This window comes from Heterodontus francisci, chromosome 11, assembly GCF_036365525.1.
Source record: "Heterodontus francisci isolate sHetFra1 chromosome 11, sHetFra1.hap1, whole genome shotgun sequence".
In the NCBI taxonomy this organism is placed as follows: Eukaryota; Metazoa; Chordata; class Chondrichthyes; order Heterodontiformes; family Heterodontidae; genus Heterodontus; species Heterodontus francisci.
In genome coordinates, this window is record NC_090381.1 from 46,512,222 (window position 1) to 46,538,868 (window position 26,647).

A 26,647-nucleotide genomic window follows, 5' to 3' on the forward strand; every position below is an offset into this window, starting at 1 on the left:
GTAGGGCCTACTCCTATTTTTTATGTTTCTTTCATTAAACTAAGGACCTTTCAAAGTAAACATTTTGAACTTGCATTTCAGTAACCTCAGTATTTGTTTCCAAATGGAGGCAATCCAAATAGAGTTTCAATCTTCAACTTTACATAATTAAAAATGGAACTGGGACCTGTGCCAGCCCCTTCACAGTGCATAGGCCATATACGCAAGTTCGTTACCTTGTAATTTATTGGCATAGATAAATCATACATAATAGATTCAGATACCAAATACATGGGCCTAGATTGCTCTATTGCCAACTCTCCCCAGAATCCATTCGGCTAGACATTTGAACTTTTCTTACCATTAGGTTTAAAAGATATTGTACATTTGTGGAGAGGATGACAGTCAAACAGCTCACTGACAGAAGATCAACAAAAGTCACTTGGGTAGTCATTCATGGAACTGTGCTGTAACACTGCACCTTAACATTGTGGTAGAAGTCCAAAGATGGCATGATGTTGTCTACCCCCACCCGCTCATATTCAAAGTTAATTTTTTTTATGAACACCAATAGGACACCAAGAATTTTATTTCAATACTCCATGAAGAAAATGTTTGGAAACACTTCCAGTAAATTTTCCCCCCAAAAACAAGTGAAATTATAGTAAAGTTTTGATTCTACCATCTCAAGTTCTTACACAAGCCAAATTCAGAACAGCTGGATTGGACGGACTGACTAATTTTGTTCTTCGTTCTTATGTAAAGCTTGATTCGCAGAGCTGTTGCGTGCTTCGTGATAAACTTGCAAAGCTAATTCAATATAGCCTCCCTTTTTGGAATCGGTACGGGAAAATATCTAGAAAAATAAAGAGTTAAATTAAGCCATAATATTAAACAAAGTGCAATCTTCCTTTGATAGATGTGTACCTATAAAAGGTCAAGTTAGAGATTTTGCTGTAATGTTTGTTTTATGAAAATCCAATTGACAATATGATGAAAGTCTGGTTTAATCACAAAACAAAAATGCAACACTGAAATCTCTGGTTAAAACACTTTTTTCCAAGCTTCAATAGCTGAGTTTTTGTCCATTGAACAAGTTGTATGAAGTACCATTAACCTGTTTTTCAATAAATTATTGCTGCAATTATCTTGCAATTTAAAAGTTGTGAATTCCAAATCAGTGTTGTGCTTAGAATTTTCAAAAGGTAATTTATCAGTTTTTTGCTACTTTCCCTGGTTACTTCAACCTCCACAAATAACTTATGTAATCTGCAATAATTAGGCATCCCAGGAATTGGGTCAGCTGCCTGTTTTGAATTAATTCCAAGAAATGGTTGAACTTATAGATTTTACTGTTTCTAGGTCCAATCTAGCAACTGATAAATGAAGATTAATATTCCCTTTCTACAACCCTATTAATGTGGCTTAAAACCAACCCCAAATACATTACCTCCTGCAACAGTAATGTCATTACATTTCCCAGATCCTTGTGGACATCCTTAAAATGTTTTTTTAAAATATAGGCCTTATAATCCCTAGCCAGGAGAGAGATCTTTCATTCCATCGGTCAGATCTAGGAGTGATCTGCCTGTTCTAAATTTCCAAAAGCAGAACTTAAATTGCCACTCAAAATGCCAGAATTTGATGATTATATGCAGGAAAAATTTGAAAGTCATGTATGCACTCAAAGAAAAATATGTAAATTGTACCTTAATTAGGTCAATACCCTGGGCTTGCTGTTGGCTTGCTTCCTTTGATGATTGACAATCTGGGTGCAGCTTGTGATATAGCTGAAGCACACTTAGGGCATCATCCATTCTGCAAAAAATTATAAATTGTGTTTTAAAATGCTAACCATAAAACAAACTGTCCAATATTCTCAATCACAAACCAAATGTATCAAGTTTGGAAGAACTGCAGCAATTTTACTTTATAGATCCAAACTCAAATAAATTACTAGTAAATTATTTTGTTTCTTATCCCCCTCCCAACCTCAAAGAAGTGATAAAAATTCTTGAATGACCTGGATTTTGCTCTAGGAATAATTGAGGCTATCCGCATTCACCGTTATTCAGTAAAGCTGATGGCAACTTCCAGCGACTGCACATGCTCTATTAAAGTTAGAAATCAGGAAGTTCCTGTCCGATTTGCCCTGCTCCTCCACAAGCTTTGCTTCACCAGTACATCACCAAGAGATTCAGCATTAAAACGTGACGAGCATGATGTTGCAGTACTTACCTGCTGATCATGCCAGGAAAGGTTAGGGCTAATTCATTAAAGTGTAAGTGTATTTTTAATGCTGTGAGTAATTCTTAGTTTCTATTAAACAACCTATCTAGCCTTTACTTTTACAAATGTGGAGTCTTATTCCATCAGATTTTATGTATTTTTGGAAATATAAAAAAATTACTTTGTCTCATCTATCACTATTTTGCTTTCTGTATGTATCCGTGACGGAGGGAGCCTGGAAGGTTTTTCTGGGAGAGGTCCTGCCACTTGACGGGGCCTTCATTTACCGAATAAACCTTATGCAAATACGTGTTAATTAACTTACCTGGCACGGGTGGCCATCCCACACCAATCTTCCGGCCGGCGGTGGGAAAAATGGAGGAAACTTATTCCATTGGCTGAGGGGATGGTGGAAAGTGGTTGAAGGGCAAAGGTAACAAGGTTCGGGGGGTTTGGTAATTTATTTTGGGTGGGATAGGCCCAACAACAAACATCGGGGAAGACGGGATTCCAGCTTTTTAGTTTTTTTTTAAAAAAGCAAATTTCAAATTTTACTGCAGGGCTTGAAGGCCTTTAAAAATGGTGCCGGCGCTGTTGCCAGGGACCGAGCCGCCACCCCCGATGATGTACAGGGGGCAGCTGTTCCGGCCCCTCCGTTTAAATGGGCCCCGTGCAAAATATCACAGGGCTGAGCTGCGGCTGCTGCACGCGAACAGAACTGCCGAGATCAAAGTGATTTGCTGCAATTTGCAGCACGCTCATAAAATTCAGCCCAAGCAGTTGCTTATCCTTTTCATACAGGCAGGGCTGAAGTGTGGCGAGTCGAAGAAGAGACTTAGTAGTTGGCAGGAAAAAAGAAAGAGGCGCAAGGGGAGAGCCAACTGTAACAGCCCCGACAAACAAATTTTTCTGCAGCACCTGTGGAAGAGCCGGTCACTCCAGAATTGGCCTTTATAGCCACTCCAGGCGCTGCTCCACACACCACTGACCACCTCCAGGCGCTTACCCATTGTCTCTCGAGATAAGGAGGCCGGGGATATACCTGACAGCCGATGATTGGAAGTTGCCATGCAAAAACCTACAAAAAGTCTCTGGGTTGTTTTAAGCATAATGAACAGTGAGCATCAGTTTGCCATTAAGCGCAAAATCCAGGCCAATATATTGGTGCAATTCCATTTCGCAATTAATTATTTAAGTAGTATGTTCCTCCCAGCAGGTGGTGCTGTTGCTTTAAAATCATTGGCCAGAATTTTATGGTAGGCAGCCGGGAGCCGGCTTCCCCCTCGCCTGGGGACCCGACCCGTATTTTGCAGGTCCCCGGGCTTCATTTGAAGTGAGGCGGGACTTCCACCACTTGAGGTAGGAAGTCCCACCTAAAGGAACTGCTGGCCAATCAGCGGGCCGGGAGTCCACCTGCTCTGTACTCTCGTCATTCAGATAACTCAAAACAAAGTTAGATTCTCGATTAAAGCATCTGCAATAACATTTTTGCCCGCAATATGGATAATCTTTTAAGTGATAAGATTGTAATAGTAAACTCCATCAGAATAGTCTGGCATTCTGGTTTTTGAATTTTTCCACAAAGGCTAGGGGGTTATGATCACTATACACCACTGTCTCTCTGTAGTCATGGCAGTCATAGACTTCAAAATGCTTAAGAGCCAATAATAGTCCTAGGGTTTCTTTTTCCACTGTTAAACATAATTTTTGGTGTCGATTTAGTTTTTTGGAAAAGTATCCCACTGGTCTTTCTATACTTGATTTATCGTCTAACAGGACTGCACGACCCCCAGGTTACTCGCATCAATGCTAGCTTGAAGGGCTTAGGTGAAATTTGGAGCAGCCAACACTAGTTTATTAAACAAAAATGGCTTTCAGCCTCTCAAAAGATGCTCGGCACTCCCCTGACCACACTACCTTGGTGCTCTTTTTCTGTAGTAAATCTGTCAGTGGGCAGTTATGTTACTGAAATTTGGTACAAACTTTCAGTAGAAACCACACATCCCCAAAAACCTAATGATTTAGGGAACTCCACCAATACTTGTCCTTGCCCTACTATATGCCTGAGGTAGGTCACTCTTGTTTTCGCAAATTCACTTTTGGCAAGGTTTATAACTAAATCAGCCAATTGTAATTTTCTAAACAGAGCTTCTAGTTGTTCCAAGTGGTCCTTCCAAGTGTCACTGTATACCAGCACTTCAAGGTAAATCACAGTTAGGAACACTGGCTACCACTTGGTTCATTAGTCTCTGAAAGGTTGCTGGGGCAATTTTTAGTCTGAATGGCATCACTCAGCACTGGAAAAGACCGTCCAGTGTGACAAAAGCCAATATTTCTTTAGCTCGGTGTGTTAAAAGAACCTGCCAGTATCCCAAGCGAGGAATTGAGTAGGAGTCTGCGTTTGTTACTGCATTAGCTTTTCTGTAGTCTATTCTCAGTTTAGTTGAATAGTCAGGTTTAGGCACTAATACCACTGATGAACATACGAATTAGGAGGAGTAGGCCACTCAGCCCTTCGAGCCTGCTTCTAATTCAATAAGTTCATGGCTGAACTAATTACTCCACATTTCCACGGTAACCTTCCACCCCCTTGCTCATCAAGAATCTATCTACCACTGCCTTAAAAATATTCAAAGACTCTGCTTCCACTGCCTTTTGAGGAAGACTCACGACCCTCAGAGAAAAAAAATTCTCCTCATCTCTGTCTTAAATGGGCGACCCCTTATTTTTAAACAGTCACCCCCTAGTTCTCGATTCTCCCACAAGGGGAAACATTCTTTCCACATCCACCCTGTCAAGATCCCTCAGGATCTTATATGTTTCAATCAGGTTGCCTCTTACTCTTCTAAATTCCAGCAGATACAAGGCTAGCCTGTCCAACCTTTCCTCATAAGACAGCCCGCCCATTCCAGGTATTCATCTAGCCTCCAACGCATTTACATCCGTCCTTAAATAAGGAGACCAGTACTGTACATAGTACTCACCAATCCCCTGGAAAGCTGAAGCATTAACCTCCCTACTTTTGTATTCAATTCCCCTCGCGATAAACGATAACATTCTATTAGCTTCCCTAATTGCGTGCTATATCTGCATACTAACATTTTGTGATTCATGCACTAGGACACCCAGATCCCTCTGCACCTCAAAGCTGCTTTGACTGGGTTCTATTAGGTGGTTTTCCAGCACGTATTGGATTTCTGCTTTTACCTGGGCCTGTTTCTCTGGATTAAAAAAGGTAAGGATGTTGTTTTATAGGAAAGGATTCCCCTACATCCACATCATGTGTGGCTAAGGTTGTACATCCTGGCTTATCCCTACAGACTCTTTTGAATGCTATGAGTAGCCTTGTTAGATCTTCTCGTTGTTCTGCATCTAAATATAAAAGCATTGTGACTAATCTCCCTAACAATTCTGTATTAGCTAACCGGTAGTTCACTTTGTGAATTGTCTAGGCCTCCTTCTGCCTCATCCTCACTATCCTTTTCATCCTTCACTGTCCTTACTACCCGACATACCTGTACTTGCTTATTCTCCTCCCGGCGATAATATTGTTTTAACATACTGATATGACACAGCTGATTCTATTTATGGCGATCTGCGGTATCAAATAATTTACTTTACCAATTCTCGACCACTTTACATGGACCACTGAACCATGCTTTCAGCAACTGAACCCTGTAAAGGTAGTAATACTAACACCTCACCCACTGGTTGAAATGTTTGGGTCCTAGCATGCTTGTCTGCCCATTTCTTCATTGTCGTTTGGGAAGCTTTAAGGTGTTCCTGAGCCACTTTGCAAACTCTTCTGAACCGTTCCCGCAACACAGATACATAATCTAACACAGAAGATTCATCCCTCTGTTCTAAAAACCTTTCTCTAATTAGTTTTAGAGGACCTCTTAACTCATGTCTGTAAACTAATTCAAAAGGACTAAAACCTGTAGATTCATTAGGTGAATCTCTAGTGGCAAACAAAAAGAAATTCTAGCCCTTTATCCCAATCATGGGAATATTCACGACAGTATGCCCTGATCATTATTTTGAGGGTCTGATAATACCGTTCTAAAGCTCATGTCTGTGGGTGGTAAGATGAAGACTTTAACTGTGTTTTACCCAAATTACCCATAACTTCCTAGTAGTGGGAAAAGATAAATGTTGAGTTAATTAACTTTCTACCCATTGGACTGCACCTGATTAAGCCACTGAGGTGATGCATGCTATGAGGGAATAGCAATTCACCCATTTCATCTGGCACTTCCAGTCCCTCGATTTCTTGTGAATTTTGTGTAACACATAGTCCTTGTGATGTTCTAGCAATAGCATTTAAAAACTCTTTTCTGAGTTATGATACACCTCACATCATTTCTTTGCCAGTGTTTATGGGATGTTGCAATGTCAACTAAACTCTGCAAAGGGAATGGTAATGGGAAACACATTTCTTGCCTTCATCGGCCATATAGTAGCCCATTAATGATCTAACATTGCTCCCTTGGCAGAGACCAGCTAACTCGGCAGAAAACAGGAATCACAGCTTTCACCTTCTGTTTTGCATGGTTTAGTATTGCACTAGTAGGGCGGCGCAGTGGTTAGCACCGCAGCCTCACAGCTCCAGCGACCCGGGTTCGATTCTGGGTATTGCCTGTGCGGAGTTTGCAAGTTCTCCCTGTGTCTGCGTGGGTTTTCGCCGGGTGCTCCGGTTTCCTCCCACAGCCAAAGACTTGCAGGTTGATAGGTAAATTGGCCATTATAAATTGCCCCTAGTATAGAGAAGTGGTAGGGGAATTGAGGGAAGGTGGGGATGTGGTCGGAATATGGGATTAATGTAGGATTAGTATAAATGGGTGGTTGATGGTCGGCACAGACTCGGTGGGCCAAAGGGCCTGTTTCAGTGCTGTATCTCTAAATAAAATTAAAATAAATAATAAAAATAGTACTCTTTACCCACTACATCAGGCATATCCTGGATTCTTTATGGGCTGTAAGATGCATACCATGGAGACTTGTGTGCCACATATAAAGTTGAAATCAATGTTCTATTCATGTTTACACTGAATTCATCCATTAAGAGGCAAAAGTACCCAAAGCCGCCTTATCCAAATCTCCAAGTCTATAAAATTCAAACAGAATAATCCAAGAAACAAAAATATAGAACTCAAGTTATCAAGGCTTTTTGCACCAGATTGTTGGGGCTTTTGGAATGCACGTGATTCTAGAATTACAGTTTGAATACTTGTACCAAATTGTGGCCATTTAAAAAAAAAAATAAAGCCATAGTTAATTTATAAGCATACTATATAAATTTTGATAAGTCTGGTGATAGAAAATGTAATTGTATTTAAATTTGTACTTACAGGTCTCTTTGAATCATATCTATTAGTAAACCATCAATCTTCCTCCTCTTGACCAGGTACCACACCAACCCGCCAAAGTGTCTCGTTGAACACAAAAGATTGTACTTGCCATGTTTATCAATATCTTCGTATGTTTGGTTGTGGACCTGATAAAGGTTTTGAAAGTCAATTTGTTTTTCAAAGCAATCAGGTTCTTAATCTATAGAAGCAAATTGGCTAAAATGTCTGCAAAGGTAAAGGAGTTTATAGTGAAACAATGTCAAGGTCATACCTTGTAACTATATCTCCTGTAGAATGAATTTACTCTCCCTCTCCAGTACAAAGTAACTGTAGCTGAGCAGGTGGTCTGCTCAGAAGTGTCCAGTAGTCACTACAGGTAAATGAGAGCAGCCTGAGGGGGCTACACACATGCACTCCCTCACAGTGGTGAGGTGTACAGCGTCAGTTATTCCCTCCTCACAGCAGCACAGCTGATTTTGGGAGGTCAGTAATCAAATCTGTGACTCAGCCTCATTGAGTTTAAATGTTCAAGCACTAAACTGGGATATAAAATAGAATATCGAGTAGAGACTTTTACACGGAGATGAATGACACACTAATTTTCAAAGCCATGCATTGTTTGTCATGAAGCTATGATGCACTTATCAATTTGAAATGCTTTTGACTTGCAGTCATTCAGTATGCATTTCACTGACCATCATTTAGTTTGACTTGAGGTGTACTCACCCTGATGTAATCAGCAGAATTTGGCTCAAATTGGATAAGACAGAGATCAAGAACATCTTCATAGCGATCTTGAGCAAAAACAACCTGAAATGGGCAACACTGATCGCATTAAAACAAAAATACAACAGGGCAGTCGAATCAAACATTAATATTGGTAATTCAGAAAGAAAGTGACCAGCTTGGAGTCAACACTGAGCAGAATCCCAATGTAAATGATCAAACTGCAAGAGGATAAATGTAACAGTGTGACGGCAAGAACGCATCTTTCCAGATGCTGTTGGATGTGTGCATTTTTATTTGCGCAATGATGCTTATAGATAGTTTCACCATGTAGGATTTATGTGGAGATGAAAATTTTAGCAATATAGCCCCAGACTCATTTCCATAACCAGTGGGATTAATTTGAGTTTGGACCACCAGGTAAATGGAGAGTGCAGCATGTTTTGCATCAGTTTGTTTCAGAAACTTCCAGTGTCAGCCTCACATTAATAATTTCAGCAAGCTCCTGGCTCATTTTAACTTATCGATGTGAGCTTTTAAAAGGGATGCTATTAAATCTAAAGGGATGTGACTGTATATTAGGACAAAAGATGTGTTACTCTACAAAAGGGCTGTAAATATTTTCAATGATTATTTCATCCTTCTCAAAGGCTGTTTTCAGCAGATAGCAAAGCTCTAACTGGCTCTTTGCTGATGCCTATTTTTACAACCAGGAAGGTGCAGGTTGTGGTATCCCAGTGGATTTGGCAATTCAGCTGTCGTGCCAGCGGATCTCCCTTTTATTCCTTCTTTCAGCTTGTACCACTTAAAACATTTTTAAAAAAGGCAGGCCAGCAGCCAGGTAACAGTAATTTGCCAAAGGGTACTAAATTTAATGTAGCTTCCATTTGTGTCCTGTGGTGCAAACAAAAGTAGCGTGAGGGATACAGCTGCTGTTGTCTTTAAGGATCTTTTTATTCTGCCAGACTTGGAAAGAGTTTCAGCACAGCTTCTCTGTGATATTGGGAACAATGAGTCAGCTGCTTTTCATTACATAAATATTGGCATGATGGCTTATCCCAGGAAAATGACATGGAATATTTGTTGAAAAATATTCATGGACCTAAAAGTTGCAAAATAAATTGATGCTAAATATTTTCTGCAACAAAAAAAAATACTAGGTCATATTTCAAAAATGCTATCACAGCATATGGGAAGTTTTGGAGCCTCGAACTTGACAGATTATTTTGGTGGTGGTGGTGGTGGTGGTGGGGGGGGGGGGGGGGCGGGGAAGGGGAAGTCAAAGAGGAATTTTAAAAGATGATTCCTGAATTGGTTCAAGGTCTTTTTGTTTTTTCTGGGAGTTGAGAAAAGGACAAAGAGACATGCTGATGAGATCCAACAAGAAATGGGAAAAGCACATATGGGTTTGATGGACGAGAAAAAGACATTATAATAAATACTATTTAAGGAAAAATAGATTTAAGATGTTAAACAAATAATTTTTCATTTTTCCCCTTTAAATTAGGACTTCATGCAGCTTGCCTTGAATGCTTGGTTTTTATGGGTTGAAGTGCCATTGAATTGAACTTTCCCCAAACATGACATGCTGAATGCTCACTTAATTAGGCTGTCACTTAAAATAACTAGGAGTGCCACACACAACAGGTCACAGACTGGGAATTTGCAGTGAGTAACTCCCCTTCCGACTCCCCAAAGCCTGTCCACCATCTTTTTTTTTAAGAGATACAGCACTGAAACAGGCCCTTCGGCCCACTGATTCTGTGCCGACCAACAACCACCCATTTATACTAATCCTACATTAATCCCATATTCCCTACCACATCCCCACCATTCTCCTACCACCTACCTACACTAAGGGAAATTTATAATGGCCAATTTACCTATCAACCTGCAAGTCTTTGGCTGTGGGAGGAAACTGGAGCACCCGGCGGAAACCCACACGGTCACAGGGAGAACTTGCAAACTCCGCACAGGCAGTACCCAGAACTGAACCCGGGTCGTTGGAGCTGTGAGGCTGCGTGCTAACCACTGCGCCACTGTGTCGCCCCAGTGGAATAGGAATAAGTCAGGAGTGTGATGGAATACTCCACTTGCCTGGATGAGTGCAGCTCCAACAACACTCAAAACGCTCGACACCATCCAAGATAAAGCAGTCGGCTCCCTCCGCTACCGATGCAGAGTGACAGCAGTGTGTACTATCTACAAGATGCACTGCAGCAACTCACCAAACCTCCTTCAACAGCACCTTCCAAACCCGCAACCTCTACCACCTAGAAGGACAAGGACAGCAAATGCATGGGAACTCCACCATCTGCAACTTCCCCTCCAAGCCACACACCATCCTGATTTGGATTTACATGGTCATTCCTTCACTGTCGCCAGGTAAAAAACCTGGAACTCCCTTCCTAACAGCACTGTGGGTGTACCTCTGCCAGATGGACTGCAGCAGTTCAAGAGGCATCTCCTTACCACCATCTCAAGGGCAATTAGGGATGGGCAACAAATGCTGGCCTCGCCAGCGACACTCTAATCCCATGAAAGAATAAAAAAACATTGTATTAGCATATGATATAATCTGTTACAACTTGATTTGACAAACAAAATGAACAGTAGACCTCATTTTCATCTTTGATAAATAAAACAATGAGAAAAGTGATTTTTAAGGATGAATAGAACAGTGAGTTTTAACTCTTTATTATGATCCACGTATTTACTACTTTTGTCAGAATTCTTGCTGGCACTCTGGTATCTTTGTTGTAAAAAGATATCGGTCTCGCTCACAGCTACAGCTGTTGATGGCCCTCTCTGATACACTCAAAGTACCAGCATCTCGGAACACAGACACTCAGAAGAGAGCTCTGAACCATCATATTACTCATTTACCCTGAAAAATTCAGGCCATTTTTCAAATTAATTCAGTATCTTAGTGATTGAAAGGATAACTGGTGTATTGTTTAGGAGATGCTATTCCATCTTCAGATCTAGAGGTCAGACATTTGGCTAAACATCAGATAATCTTTGTATGGAAATGATGATATGCAGGCATTGTACATAAGACTGTATTTCCATGTAATCTACTAGTCTCTGTATAACAAGGAGAACAAAGCATATATAGGCCAGGCACATCTAGACAGGCAGCAGTCTGTTGTCTGAAGTTCTTTGTGTGCACTGCTACCGTGTTGGCAAAAGACCAAAAATGACAGCACATCCAAAACCTGGGCACACCTGCTGTATTTAATCATTACCTTTCTCATGTGTAGTGTCTTTAAATACTAAAGAGAACTGCCTCAGAAATTCACAATTTGAGAAGTAAATGTGGCTTGATATTTGTTTAGTTTGCCACCATTTCGTACTTTCAGAGCTAATAATTAATCCATATACAGAGTTAGTTAATGTAATAAGCTATCGAAAAGTTCCATTTCTGAAACTTGACACCGACACTACAGGAATACACTTCAGCCCCGAATTCTGAAAAGAAAGAGTTTTCTTTCTCAGACAAATTGTAACACTGCAGGAGGCCGACAGCAATAGCCACTTTGATCGTAAAGAGCCAATTAGATGAGCTTCAGAAAAAGGAAACCCCTGATGATTCATGATATCATTTGTGCATTAGTTCTTTTTTATTTTATTAATTTCCAGCATTTATTGCCTATGCCTAGTTGCCCTAAGAAGGTGGTGGCAGGACTTCTTGAATCGCTGCTACGTAGCATAAATGACTGTGCAGGGTCAATGAGTAATATGGCTGCTTCAGAGGCAGTTAAGTGGCAACAATGTTGGTGAGAGACAGGAGTCACATGCAGGCCAGGCCAGGTAAGGAAAACAGCTTCCTTCCCTAAAAGGCATTGGTGAACCAGTTGGACAATCCGACAGCTTTCTGGTCACTTTCACCAATAACAGCTTTTTATTTCCATTACTTTTAAATTGAACTTCTCAAACTGCCGTTTTGGGATCTGAACTCAACACTGCCTGGACTAACAATCCATTAACACAACCACTACATTACTATACCCATATTTGTTTGTTACATAGAGAAGTGAATAGGCTAAATTATTTATTCCAAATTGTTTAGAAGTATTTAATAACTAATACCAGATCATCACAATTTCATTCAAAAAAGTAGGAAAAATTAACAAGGAACTGATTTGTAAAGTTCAGAGGTAAATTCTCCAGCTCATAAAATCCAAACAGTTGTAGTGTATGCTAAACATGCAAATGTGCCTGCCGGTTGTGGTGAAACAAGCACAACCAGAACTGGTGGGTAAGCACACCCCGTTTTAATTCAGTTAACATATTTAAACCAAAGAAAGCGAAACACTTGCTCCAATTGCTTAAGATATAGAACATTACAGCTTTACTGAGTTGCAATAAAGACAAAAATACTTTACCAAAAGATTTTCGTTCTTAAAAATTGGTGGTGGAGTGATCCTTCGACCATCGCGAGGGAAGTAAACCTGGATCATCCTATCCCGTTCTTCCCAGGTTGCTTTCCGCAACACCCCATTAGGTTCTCGTACCACAATAAATCGTTCCTTGGAAAAAGAACAAGTGGAAAATTTCTTCTAAAAATCAGACAAGAATAAAAAGGCATTGAACCAATAATGCTATACTTTAATTGTATTTTTCTTTCGTGCTCCTCAAGCAAGGGATCTTAGAGCAGGGAAATGAAATTAATTTCTTTTCAAGTATCCACTGTGTATAATCAACAACTATAATCATCAGCTGATCGCCTGTCAGGAACAAATGTAAAAATATTAAATAGAATATTCATCTGTTATCTGATTTTTGCATTGTTTGTTTCCATACCTGACATTCCATCTTCAAGACTTTTAATATATTACTAGTTAATCTCCTGCAGTGTTACATCTGGAACAAAGACCAAGTGTAGTCTTCAGGTGAAAGTGGGTCAGAGAGTGAGGGGATAATTGGGCTAGGGTGTGCAAATGTCATTCAGATCCCAATTTAAGTCATATCTTCTGCTTTTATATAATTTATACTTTGACACAGCTAAGACTGTGGAATTCACTTCCAGGTGTAGTGGTTAACCAGATACTGTGTCAACATTTAAGATTAAATTGGATAGATGGATGAAGGAATGTGTGAACAGGGCAAGTAAATGTGATTAGAACTATTTGCTCAACTAGAGGGTAAATGCTGATGCAGACCGGCTAGGCCAAATGATCTCTGTGTTTTAGTGCAAAAGACAAGGCTGAAGCATTTGCTTCCATCTTCAGCCAGATGTGCAAACAGTGTTGTTAGGAAGGGAGTTCCAGGATTTTGACCCAGAGATAGTGAAGGAATGGCGGTATATTTCCAAGACCGGATGGTGTGTGGCTTGGATGGGAACTTGCAGGTGGTGGTGTTCCCACGCATCTGCTGCCCTTGTCCTTCTAGGTGATAGAGGTCGCGGGTTTGGAAGCCGTCTAAGGAGCCTTGGTGCATTGCATCTTGTAGATGGTACACACTGCTGCCACTGTGTGTCGGTGATGGAGGGAGTGAATGTTTGTAGATGGGGTGTCAATCAAGCAGGTTGTTTTGTCCTGGATGGTGTCGAGCTTCTAGAGTGTTGTTGGAGCTGCACCCATCCAGGCAAGTGGAGAGTATTCCATCACACTCCTGACTTGTGCCTTGTAGATGGTGGACAGGCTTTGGGGAGTAAGGAGGTGAGTTACTCGCCACAGGATTCCTAGCCTCTGATTTGCTATTGTAGCCATAGTATTTATGTGGCTGGTGCAGTTCAGTTTCTGGTCAATGGTAACCCTCAGGATGTTGATAGTGGGGGATTCAGCGATCGTAATGCTATTGAATGTCAAGGGGAGATGGTTAGATTCTCTCTTGTTGGAGATGGTCAATGCCTGGCACTTTTGTGGCGTGAATGCGACTTGCCATTTATCACCCAAGCCTGGATATTGTCCAGGTCTTACTACATTTCTACATGGGCTGTTTCAGTATCTGAGTCGTTGCGAATGGTGCTGAACATTGTGCAATCATCAGCGAACATCCCCACTTCTGACCTTATGATTTAAGGAAGGTCATTGATGAAGCAGCTGAAGATGGTTGGGCCTAGGACACTACCCTGAGGAACTCCTGCAGTGATGTCCTGGAGCTCAGACGATTGCCCTTCAACAACCACAACCATCTTCCTTTGTGCTAGGTACGACTCAAATCAGCAGTTTTCCCCCACATTTCCATTGTTTATGTTTAGAGATACAGCACTGAAACAGGACCTTCGGCCCACCGAGTCTGTGCCGACCATCAACCACCCATTTATACTAATCCTACACTAATCCCATATTCCTACCACATCCCCACCTGTCCCTGTATTTCCCTACCACCTACCTATACTAGGGGCAATTTATAATGGCCAATTTACCTATCAACCTGCAAGTCTTTTGGCTTGTGGGAGGAAACCGGAGCACCCGGAGAAAACCCACGCAGACACAGGGAGAACTTGCAAACTTCACACAGGCAGCACCCAGAATTGAACCCGGGTCGCTGGAGCTGTGAGGCTGCGGTGCTAACCACTGCGCCACTGTGCCGCCCATTGACTCCAGTTTTGCTAGGGCTCCTTGATGCCATACTCGGTCAAATGCTGCCTTGATATCAAAGACAGTCACTCTCACCTACCTCGAGTTCAGCTCTTTTGTCCATGTTTGAACCAACACTGTAATGAGTTCTGGAGCCGAGTGGCCCTGGCGGAACCCAAACTGAGCGTCACTGAACAGGTTATTGCTAAGCAAGTGCTGCTCGATAGCACTGTCGATGACATCTTCCATAGCTTTACTGATGATTGAGAGTAGACTGATGGAATTGGCTGGGTCAGACATGTCCTGCTTTTTGTGTACAGGACATACCTGGGCAATTTTCCACATTTTCTAGTGGATGTCAGTGTTGTAACTGTACTGAAACAGCTGAACTGGAGCTGCCACACAAATACTGTGGCTACAAGGGCAGGTCAGAGGCTGTGAACTCTGTGGCGAGTAACGCACCTCCTATCTCCTCAATGCCTGTCCACCATCTACTCGGCACAAGACAGGAGTGTAATGGAATACTCTCCACTTGCCTGGATGGCTGCGACTCCAACAACACTCAAGAACCTTGACTCCATCCAGGACAAAGTAGCCCGCTTGATTGGCACTCCGTCTACAAACATTCACTCCCTTCACCACTGATGCACTGTGGCGGCAGTGTGTACCAATAAGATGCACTGCAGCAACTAACCAAGGCTCCTTTGACAGTACCTTCTGAACCTGTTGTCTCTACGACATCTACAAGGGCAACAGGTGCTTGGGAACACCACCACCACCTGTAAGATCCCCTCTAAGTCACACACTATCCTTCACTGTCACTGGGTTAAAGTCCTGGATCTCCCTTCCTAATAGCACTCTCGATGTATCTACATCCCAAGGACTGCAGCCGCTCAAGAAGGCAGCTCACCACCACCTTCTCAAAGGCAATTAGGGATGGGCAATAAATGCTGGCCTAGCCAGTGATGCCCGCAATCCATGAATGAATAAAAGAAAACTTCTTCTGTATGAGATGAATACTGGAGGTGTTGTGGCAGGAAGGGTACCCTCCTCCTCATACTTTCTCATGCCCTGCTGGACAGTAGTCTGTGAAAACACCAGGACCACCGTAAGTCTCAAGTGCCTGACACCGGAGAGCACACTGGCATAACTCTTGCTAATAGCTACCAATCCGGGACCTATTTCTGGAGGATCAATCAGCACAAACTATCTCTTCCCTTCCCTCACCAGCACAGCACGAGCAGAAAGTGATTTCCCCACTGTCTGAATTCTGAATTAATCTCCAGAGACAGACAAAGGCCCAACAAGCTACCTCATTTTTCCCCGATCTACATTGTTTCCAGTGGAAACAGTCATGTCAAGAAACTGAGATCTGCAATACGTTAAATAGGATTGTACTTATTCAAGAATGGAAAAACAATTTATGGTTAAAACTAATGGTAAGTGGTACACAGACAGGACACATACATCAGTTTATATTTGGAAATGGATGTTTGTATAAGCACCTCTGTCCCAATTTTGTCATTAACTTGAATTGCATTCATGTTTACAAAATCCTGTTGTAATATCACAGACTTACTAAATTTAAAAAAAGGAGACAGGGTTACATATCCTAGCAAATAATAATAAGTGTTGAGCCTATTCAGACCCTAGAATAGTACTCACTCTGTGTGGAATGTCAAACGTTATATCTGTGAATACATATTTAGCCGTTTCCAAACCTTCAAGAATTTTATCTTCTGCTAGTACATCGTTAATTAGTTCCCTTTCGTTCAAAACTGGTGGCATTCGGAGATAAGCATTAGCCTCTTCCACTGCTTTACGTCGAGCCTGGAAAAACAAATCACGCTTACTTCAATCATGTTACCCCAATCACAAGTCATTACCAAATCCGTGCCATCATGTGAAATTGGTGAATGTGGCTTGCAAGCTATTTTGTCAATCAGATGCCTGGAATCCCACCACCAGACTTAAGTTTCTCCAAATCAAGCTACTGAGAAATTTAATCAGATAAGTTTTCTGCTTCGTTGATATCGAGTGCGCACACACTCCCCAAAGACATAATCCATTTACTTAATCCTAAGAGCCTAAATACAGTTTGAGATCAGCCATGGCTCAGATACCCCAACAGTGTGCAGGGGTACTGCAGGAAGCTAAGCAGATGAAAACACGCTGCTTACTATTGCAGAGTAAGCCGCCCAATGGTTGACCAGCTAGGTTCACCATACTGGGTTGGACATTGCATTAGCCTGTGGGAGTGGGAAGAATCTCAGCCTGCAGCTATAAGTCTACCCTGCATGCTGCTAGTCAATCTCAACTGTGCTTTCCAATACAGCTGTCCCACAAGGTTCAGATATTTGATTACTGAGTCTGACAAGTACTAAATAAAGCAAAAAGTAATAAACCAGCAAGAATAAAATTATGCAACAAATATCTATCATTTCGCTCGCAGAAGAGTTTTCTATTATGTCCAAAATAACTGGGCAATGACTATCCAAATTGACAAGGATTAACTCAGTTTCTCCTCACAAATACTTCAGTTGTCAAAACAGCATGTGTTTTTACTTGGTCATTTATTGAACAGCAAATCAAAGAACACAATTAGAAACTAACAATAAATGTACCTCCTCAAGCTGCTCGTTTGTCATTAGTTTGTATGTAGGTGGCTTCAGTCGCCGTTTAACAGGTTTGAAGACCTTTTCAAGATCCAGGCCTGTTATTCTGGTAAGGATACTCTGGACATCGTCATCCATAAACTGGGATTTTCTGATACCAGCTGCTTGTGTGTCTGTCAAACAAGGGGAAAGAGAGAGAAAGGAAAATGTTCTGTATACTCTTCATTAGATCAGAGTAAAGTCAGAGTAAGATTTACTTACATACAGTACTCTATCAAACCCCAACAGAATGTTGCAAAGACCCTGTAAATTCCTCATGCAAGACACCATGTCATCTAGATAAAGAAATTCGGACCCATACACACTATTAATGCGCAATTTGCCCCCATTAATATACAGTTTCTACAGTACATGATCAAAGCATACAGTTTCTTGGCAAATTTTGGTACATGCTAATCAGGATTCAGTTACTACACACAATGTTATATAGATTGCTGAATGAAAATATCACTATGGATGCTGCCAGAATATCACAAAAACCGAAGTTCCGAAGAAGGGTCACTGACCCGAAACGTTAACTCTGCTTCTCTTTTCACAGATGCTGCCAGACCTGCTGAGTGGTTCCAGCATTTCTTGTTTTTATTTCAGAATTCCAGCATCCGCAGTATTTTGCTTTTATCATAAAAACCCAACTGGTTTACTAACATCCATCAGGAAAGGGAACCTGCCATCCCCTACCTAAATATACCTACATGTGACTCCAGTTTCTTGCTACATGGTTAATGCTTAGCAAAACATAGCAAGCCTTTCCATTGGGTGGCACAGTGGTTAGCACCGCAGCCTCACAGCTCCAGGGACCCGAATTCAATTCTGGGTACTGCCTGTGCGGAGTTTGCAAGTTCTCCGTGACTTAGGCAGCCACGTCTCAAACAACTTGCTTTACTGTGCTCAACTGTCTGATTCTAACAACCAGGTCCCAATACTGCCACTTTTCAGATCAATGTGAACCTGAAATAGTTTGCATTGGCAGGGAGTAGAATTGTAACTGGAACTTAAATCACTGCAACTTTTAAGTATTTCCTCCCTCCATCATCCAATTTTTTTATTTTCCAAAAAAAAAGCCAAAAGCTCAACACTGAAAACTGGCCGTCATCTCCCACATCCTTGCCAATCTTTCCAGACCTCCACATCAGAATTCCTCCAATCAGATTTCCACCCATGCCACTATACCTAAACAGCTCTGGTCAAAGTCACAAATGGCAATGTATGTGACTGAGACAATGGTAAAATACCCTTCCTTATCCTTCTCAAATGGTCCGCAGCCTTTGACACATTTGACCACACCATCTCCTCCAACGCCCATCCAGCTGGGTGGGACTGCACTTGTTAGTTCCATTCTTATTGTCATGCAGGCCCCCACCTGCCAAGCATGAGGCAAATTAATTTTGCCACATGGACATTAAATTTCAAACTGTTGTTGAAGTAAAGAAGGGATTTGCTTTAAAAAAATTGCCAGATCTTGGCTGGAAAGATATTTGCATATTAACAGACAGTGTTTGGAAGGACAAAGCAGCCATTCCCTGACACATTCAACCCACAATGGACTTCTGATCACCAGACGTTGAAGGTGGGGGAGCTCGCATTCCAGGTTGACTGTTAAGTTGGCCGAATACACAAACGGATATGGTCAAACCAGCTAGTCACATGACTAACCTGCTGGGCAACCTGAGCTTTTTGAATTTATACAAACAGTTTGGGCAGAAAGACTGATAAGTATTTCCAGCACTTTTTGTTTTTGTCTCCTTACCTCTCTTTCCTCTTTTAAGAGTGTCCTTTAAAACCTCTGACGAAACTTTTGCTCATCTACTCTAAAAGCTCCTTATGCAGTTTGAGGTCAAATTTTGCTAGATAATGTTCCTGTAAAGCACTATGGAACATTTTACCACACTAAAAGGTGATATATAAATACAAATTATTATAATATTCATCGTTGGCCTGGATGATTGCAGCCACAACTACATTCAAGAAACTGATGCCATCCAGGACAAGGGAGTCCATTTGATTTTCATCCCTCCCAGTGCACGCAATATCCACCCTGTTCACTAGTGGTACTTTGTAATTACAATTTACAGCTATCCTGCAACAACTCCCAGCCCTGCAGCCTGGATCGCCAAGAAGGACAAAAGAAGCAGGATCATAGGAACACGGTCACCTCCACATTCCCCTCCAAGACACACATCATTCTGACTTGGGCATATATCATCCTTAATCATTGCTGGGTTAAATTGCATATGAACACTAGAAAAGATGAGCAGAAGGACCCAACACTACTTTCTCAAAGCAATTAGGCATAGGCAATTAATGCAGCCTTGCTGATACTCAAATCCTGAGAAAACAAAGAGTCCACATTGTCATGAAGGACTGAATAGTCTCTGTTATGGGCAGGTGGGAAATGGTGTGGCTGGTGTCCACTTGAAACTTCCCAACTGACCACAGATAGTGTTTTTGTTACTGCAGTTTCAGCCCCTGTGCTTTGTTTGCCAAATAAACAGACAGTGACAGGTTTTTTGTAGGTTTGAACAATAATCCCCCGAAATGATCGCACCACCACCCAAGCACACATTCACACTCACATGCACTCTCAAGAGAAGATAGGTAAAAGGCGTGAAGAGTTCAAGGTGTAAAGGTCTGCTGTTTTTCAGGAAAAACCTGTGGGATCCTCTTGGAAGGTATGTTTTTAAAGTTGTAGGCCTGCTTGCTGGTTGTCTTGCATTTGCTGGGACGCTGAAGTCTTCTGGCAGTCAACACTTCAGTTTGATGACAGTGCTGGTATTTCTTAGTTCAATTTTCACAGGTGGAGGAGTTATTTAAAAGTCACTCTCATTTCTCTGCTGCAGTTAGTTGCAAACTCATCTCAGCAGGGTTCTACTGTCCTAGCTGGAATTGATCTCTCTCTCTCAGCCTTGTGCTAGAATTGAAGATGGCTTTCGATGTTCTATCTGTGCTGGAGATTCCTGGCTGATGTCTTGATGTTCTCCTTTGTTCTGCGAAAAGGTTGCCTTTAGAGGTAAAATTAATTGTTAGTTTCACCCATGTGGCTTAGGTTTTGGTTCCTGAGGGGTTATACAATTGCATCTGATTGCAGCTCATTTTGATAAGATGAAGTGATTGTAACTGGAGACATGGTATCTCGAGTGCCTTTGTTTTAGCTCGTTTTGTGGACAACTCACATCCATGTGTGATGAGCTGTTTACAATTTCATTGTAGGCGGGGTTAACGAGTTTTGGTTCTAGCAGACATAAATGTTTATTTCAGTGCAGGAGAAGGTGGATGTCATGTGACTTTATCCTCCATCTTGTTGAAAGCAAGTGTACCAGTCTTTTAATTTTTTTTTATATAACTCTGCAGTTTATATTTGTATTTCCATCATTGCACTCCCCATAAGCGTGACATCTTGCTCTGCACTGTAAATTTTATGGCATGGATTGGAATCCACATTTCAGCACTTTGATGCACAAGTCCTACTGGATATCACAGTTTATATGGCTTGGCAGGACAAACTATAGCCACAGCGATACAAGAAATACTTAGAACCATGTTTATTTATTTGTTTGATAACAAATATTATCTCCACTACCCATTTATGGATGAAATGTTTTAAAGTTTTCTGAAATTTAGCCAGTTTTAATCAAAAACCTTATCAGTTAGAACAATGGCATTCAGATACATTCTGGAATTGGAATCAACTGCAGCTACAACTTTCTAAATATAAAGGCTGGGGCTAAGTACAAAGAAATCATGAGTAATAGCTCTAGATACATCAGGCTGTAGAGATCCTAGCTGTGCCCAAATCAGATACCAATATTACAAAGTTAAAAGACGTGCCATTACAACATATTTCTTCATTTATTGTAGTCTTTAAACAAAATATAAAAATAGCTTTGTTTGACAGCACTAATTGGCTTATGTTTAAAACATCACATATAATCTTTATAATGATGCAGCAAAGTGGATACTCCAATCCACTCACCAATGTTAAAAATTAGTTGTGAGTAGAGCAGGTCACAGTACCTCTGTGCCAGTCAGATTATGGTCAGTCTGCATTCTAACAAGAGTCTATTGGCTGTCTGACTGCAATTCAGTAACTGCAGCCCAAGATAATGATCACCCGCTTTCATTCGCTGGCACCTTTCATGGAAAGGTGTGCCATAAAGAGCCATAAGGAAATGGACACCAATCCAAGAATGGATAGATTAGAGAAGGAACCAAAAACATGGTCAAAGCAATATGTTTTGGGGTGATTTCTAAAGATGGAGACTGATGGAGATGCAGAAAGGTTTAGGGAGGGAGTTACAAAATAGGACTGAGGTAGCCTGAGGGTGGGTGAAGTGAAGGTAGCATACGCAGAAGGCACGAATCAGAGAAACAGAGTGATTGGGAGAGGATACAGGGATAAAAGAGGATTGAAAAGGGAAGGAATATCAAACAGCAAGTACTCTCTAATGGGATAAATATTGCAAATGATGGACATTTACCCTGAAATGCAACAGTTTACTTCTGAAAATAGTTACATATATTTACAGGGGTTTTTAATGCAGTGACAACAGTAAAAGCATGCAAGAACTTGGGGGAAAAATATAAAATTAAATTGACGAAGTAGTTTTCTTTGTGTTGTCAGCTGTGTGCTCAGGGAAAAAAAAAGATCTATTAAATTAACATTCATAACTTTATTGCCCATACACAAGCTGCCACTGCACTTACTTTTAACTTAATCCATCAAATGTTTGACAGATGTATTTTGTGAAGATACTAAATCTTGTATATGTTAATAGCACAGTGCATGAAAGAGTAAATTAATACAACAGGTTAGTCAGCATGCTGGTGTATGAACTAGAAGCAGCCCGAGTTTAAGAGTGGAGTTATTTCACTTTTCTTTCGATTTTTCAATATCTGCAGCTCTTGTATTTCTCCTTATTTGAATTCCATCACTCTGGCTCACTCCTTTCTACACTGCTCAGAATCCCTTTCAACTCTCAGCATATGTACAACACCAGCTAGCTGGGCCCATGCAATACAGGCTTGATCCACCTGACCACTTTCAAAGTCCAGAAAACATATAGCTTTAATTTTGTTAGCACCTTTTTCTAACTTTGGCACCTGTGGCCTGTATTTAAAATGAAGTAGTTTCTACACAAAGAAAAAGACTTGCATTTATATAGCAAGTTTCATGATCGCTGAATGTACCAAAGCCAATAAAGTACTTCTTGAAGTGTAGTTACTGTTAGAATGTAGGAAACTTGAAAGCCAGTTAGAACACAGCAAGATCCCATGAACAGCAATGTGATAATAACCAGATAATCTGTCTTTATGATGTTGATTGAGGAATAAATATTGGCCAGGACCTCAGAGATAACGCCCCTGCTCTTCTTTGCAATAGCACCACAGGATCTTTTACTTCCACCTGAGAGGACAGATGGGACTGCAGTTTAATTTTTCATCTGAAAGATGGCACCTTTGACAGTGCAGCACTTCCTCGGTACTGCACTGGAGTGCCAGCCTTGATTTTTGTACTCAAGGATTGGAGCTGGCTTGAACCTAAAACCTTCTGACTCAGAAGCGAAAGTGCTACCAACTGAGCCACAGCTGACACTAAACTCCATAGAAACATCAGATGTTAGAATCATTTTTCCATATCTGTATTTGGTATTATATTAATGAATGAAGGAAGCCACATAGAGGCAGGGGCACTGCATTAAAAAAGTTACATTTACATTTTGAAAGTCAATTCTGCATCTCTATCATGTTCATAACTTGAAATAAACAATAATGGGGGATACTGGATCGGTGCATTGCCATTCACTGCAGAATGACCTCCCCCCCTTCACTGACAAAATATCTACTGTAGTTGGGTTGCAGAGAGACAAGTAGCTTCAATTGGTTGAATCCTTGTTCAGTGGGTTATAGTGGTTTTATTATGCAATGGTCATGAGGATGGTGGTAATGCATTTACACAAGTTGTGCTACACATCATACCACTCACAAGGAACTTCTTATGCCGGTCATCCACCCAAAAATGCCTCAAATGGATGTCTCATGCTATGTATCATATGAAATTAAAATCAGACAGGGTGTAAAATGAGTGGCCAATATGCTAACTGCCCGTTTCATGGCCGATGGCTAAAGTGATAATTCTAGCTAGTTGGACAGGTTCACAGTTTTTCACTGTAGATGCTTGACCAACCAAACCTGGAGGAACTGGCCAGTGACTGATCCTGGGATTCTTCCCACTTGGCTCCAGCTAACTCTGCAAGGCAATGCTTGCAGATAGGCTGGCACTGGTTGGACAGAGGGAATCTTGTAAAAGCTATGCTGCAAAGCTGTGCAGGTTTAGCTAGTAAATGCCAGCATTATCCCTACATCAACTAGGCTTCCCTAATTTTTGGCTCCGTCAATCTGCACCCGACATCCCTGGACTTAGGTCAATGGCGGGCGGGGAGGGGGTGTTGCAGAAATATGGAGCAGAAATGTGTCCTCCATATCAGGCAAACAAACTCTACATGAGATTATATGAACAAGCTCACTTTGGAGGCTTTTAAACAATGTGGTGAGTTTCCACATGTCAGACATCCAGTTGACCGCCAATATATTCCCTACAGGACATGCTCCAAGATGAATTGGAGGAAGGCCGAAGTGGAGACGGGTTCCATGTGGACAACAGTTAAACATGGGTCAGGCGGTGCTAAGAGATCAGCCAATGTTCAGACAGCCTCACCTAAATAACTTACCCAGTGTTTTGGTTTCAATATCAAATCTACTTTCATGATCCTCAGTCTGAATAAACAGCATTTTAAATCAGGCTTGCCACATTTCATTCTCATTGCTGACAAAAAATCTTACCAACATTTGTTTGACGGTGACAAGCTTTGTAATGGACATACAGTAAATTTTACGCAGGAGAATGTGAGGCATTGCTGCATTAAGGGCAGGCTCGTAATGCAACAACAAGCAGCCACTCACCTGGATCCCCGGGGTTCTGGGTGCAGAGGGCGCGCTCACCCTGCCCAACTGCACCCATACAGGAGAACTCAGCACTGACAAGCCAAGCTCTCTGAATGACACACCGTACTATTCTGAACGCTGCCATCTTCATTTCTGACCTTCCGCTGGGAGGAGCGCCGCAACATAGCAGTCTGGGAGATGGAGTTTTTGCAGAGTTTGCGCAGTTAGATAGCGTGTATTATGACTACGGTTCAATTAAAAACGATGGTCACACAGATCTGGTTTGAAATGATAGTTGCCGTGGCACCGCTTTAACTTTAATTGGAATTTAAATTAGAAAATGCAAGTATAAACTATCGCTTCAGAAAATACTCCAAACTTTCTGTTTGCGACTTCTTCCTGAAATCTGATTCCTTCGCAGAATATGCCTCAAACCTAGAAATATAAAGGTGAAAATTGGATAACCGAGCTGACTCTGACATATTGTTGAAAAACTTGGAGTATCAACAACTTATAATTATATAGCACCTTTGACGTAATAAAACGCCCAAGGTACTTCACAGAAGTGCGATAAAACAAAATTTGATACCCAGACACACAAATTAGGACAGATGACCAAAAGCTTGGTCAACCAGTTAGATTTTTAAGGAGTATCTTATAGGAGGAAAGTGAGGCAGAGAAGTGCAGGGAGGGAATCTGAGGGTTTGGGGCCCAGGCAGCTGAAGGTACCACCACCAATGGTGGAGCAATTTTTTAAATATACATTCATGGGATGGGGGTGTCGCTGGCGAGGTCAGCATTTGTTGCCCATGAGAAGGTGGTGGGGAGCTGCCTTGCAGTCCTTGGGATGTAGGTACACCCACAATGCTGTTAGGAAGGGAGTTCCAGGATTTTGACCCAGTGACAGTGAAAGAATGGCAATATAGTTCTAAGTCAGCATGCTGTGTGGCTTGGAGGGGAACTTGCAGGTGGTGGTGTTCCCATGCATCTGCTGCCCTTGTCCTTCTAGGTGGTAGAGGTCACAGGTTTGGAAAGTGCTATCAAAGGAGCCTTGGTGAGTTGCTGCAATGCATCTTGTAGATGGTACACACTGCTGCCACTGTGCATTGGTGATGGAGATAGTGAATGTCTATAGTTGGGGTACCAATCAAGCAGGCTGCTTTGTCTTGGATGGTGTCAAGCTTCTTGAGAGTTGTTGGAGCTGTACCCATCCAGGCAAGTAGAGAGTATTCCATTGCACTCCTGACTTGTGCCTTGTAGATGGTGGACAGGCATTTGGGAGACAAGAGTTACTGTAGAATTCCTAGCCTCTGACCTGATTTTTATTTATTTATTTTTTTAGATACAGCACTGAAACAGGCCCTTCAGCCCACCGAATCTGTGCCGACCATCAACCATCCATTTATACTAATCCTACACTAATCCCATATTCCTACCACATCCCCACCTGTCCCTATATTCCCCTACCACCTACCTATACTAGGGGCAATTTATAATAGTCAATTTACCTATCAACCTGCAAGTCTTTGGCTGTGGGAGGAAACCCACGCAGACACGGAGAACTTGCAAACTCCACACAGGCAGTACCCAGAACTGAACCCAGGTCGCTGGAGCTGTGAGGCTGCAGTGCTAACCACTGCGCCACTGTGCCACAATGTTTATGTGGCTGCTCCAGTTCAGTTTCTGGTCAATGGAAACCCCCAGGATGTTGATCGTGGGAGATTCAGCGATAGTAATGACATTGAACATCAAAGGGAGATAAAAGCAAAATACTGCGGATGCTGGAAATCTGAAATAAAAACAAGAACCCATCCCCCACCAGGACGGTTTGAGGGCTCTCCGCTTCTTCCTTGAACAGAGGTCCAACCAGTCCCCATCCACCAGCACCCTCCTTCGCCTGGCTGAACTTGTTCTCACATTGAACAACTTCTCCTTCAACTGCACTCACTTGCTTCAAGTAAAAGGTGTTGCTATGGGTACCCACATGGGTCCTAGATATGCTTGTCTTTTTGTGGGATATGTTGAACATTCCTTGTTCCAGTCCTACTCAGGCCCCCTCCCCCAAATCTTTTTCCGGTACATTGATGACTGTATCGGTGCTGTTTCCTGCTCCCGCCCCTAACTGGAAAACTTTATCAACTTTGCTTCTAATTTCCACCCTTCTCTCACCTTTACATGGTCCATCTCCGATACTTTCCTTCCCCTCCTCAACTTCTCTATC

The 26,647-nt window shown here is 41.7% G+C and overlaps 1 protein-coding gene across 2 annotated transcripts; it reads right to left on the reverse strand.

Annotated features, from left to right (window-relative positions):
• Positions 1–113: 113 nt before the first annotated feature.
• On the reverse strand, positions 114–24,584 carry mrps22 (mitochondrial ribosomal protein S22). Of its 2 annotated transcripts, none has more exons than XM_068042106.1 (8): positions 24,445–24,584; positions 17,437–17,600; positions 16,478–16,642; positions 12,674–12,817; positions 8,286–8,369; positions 7,560–7,705; positions 1,689–1,797; positions 114–835 (listed from the first exon to the last, which is right to left on the reverse strand). In XM_068042106.1, the coding sequence occupies exons 1-8, from the start codon at positions 24,575–24,577 to the stop codon at positions 716–718; spliced, it is 1,065 nt and encodes a 354-aa protein (XP_067898207.1). In that variant the 5' UTR covers positions 24,578–24,584; the 3' UTR covers positions 114–715. The 2 variants fall into 2 exon arrangements, with proteins under 2 accessions (XP_067898207.1, XP_067898208.1); XM_068042107.1 differs by lacking the exon at positions 24,445–24,584 and adding an exon at positions 20,061–20,337.
• Between the last annotated feature and the right edge of the window lie 2,063 nt (positions 24,585–26,647).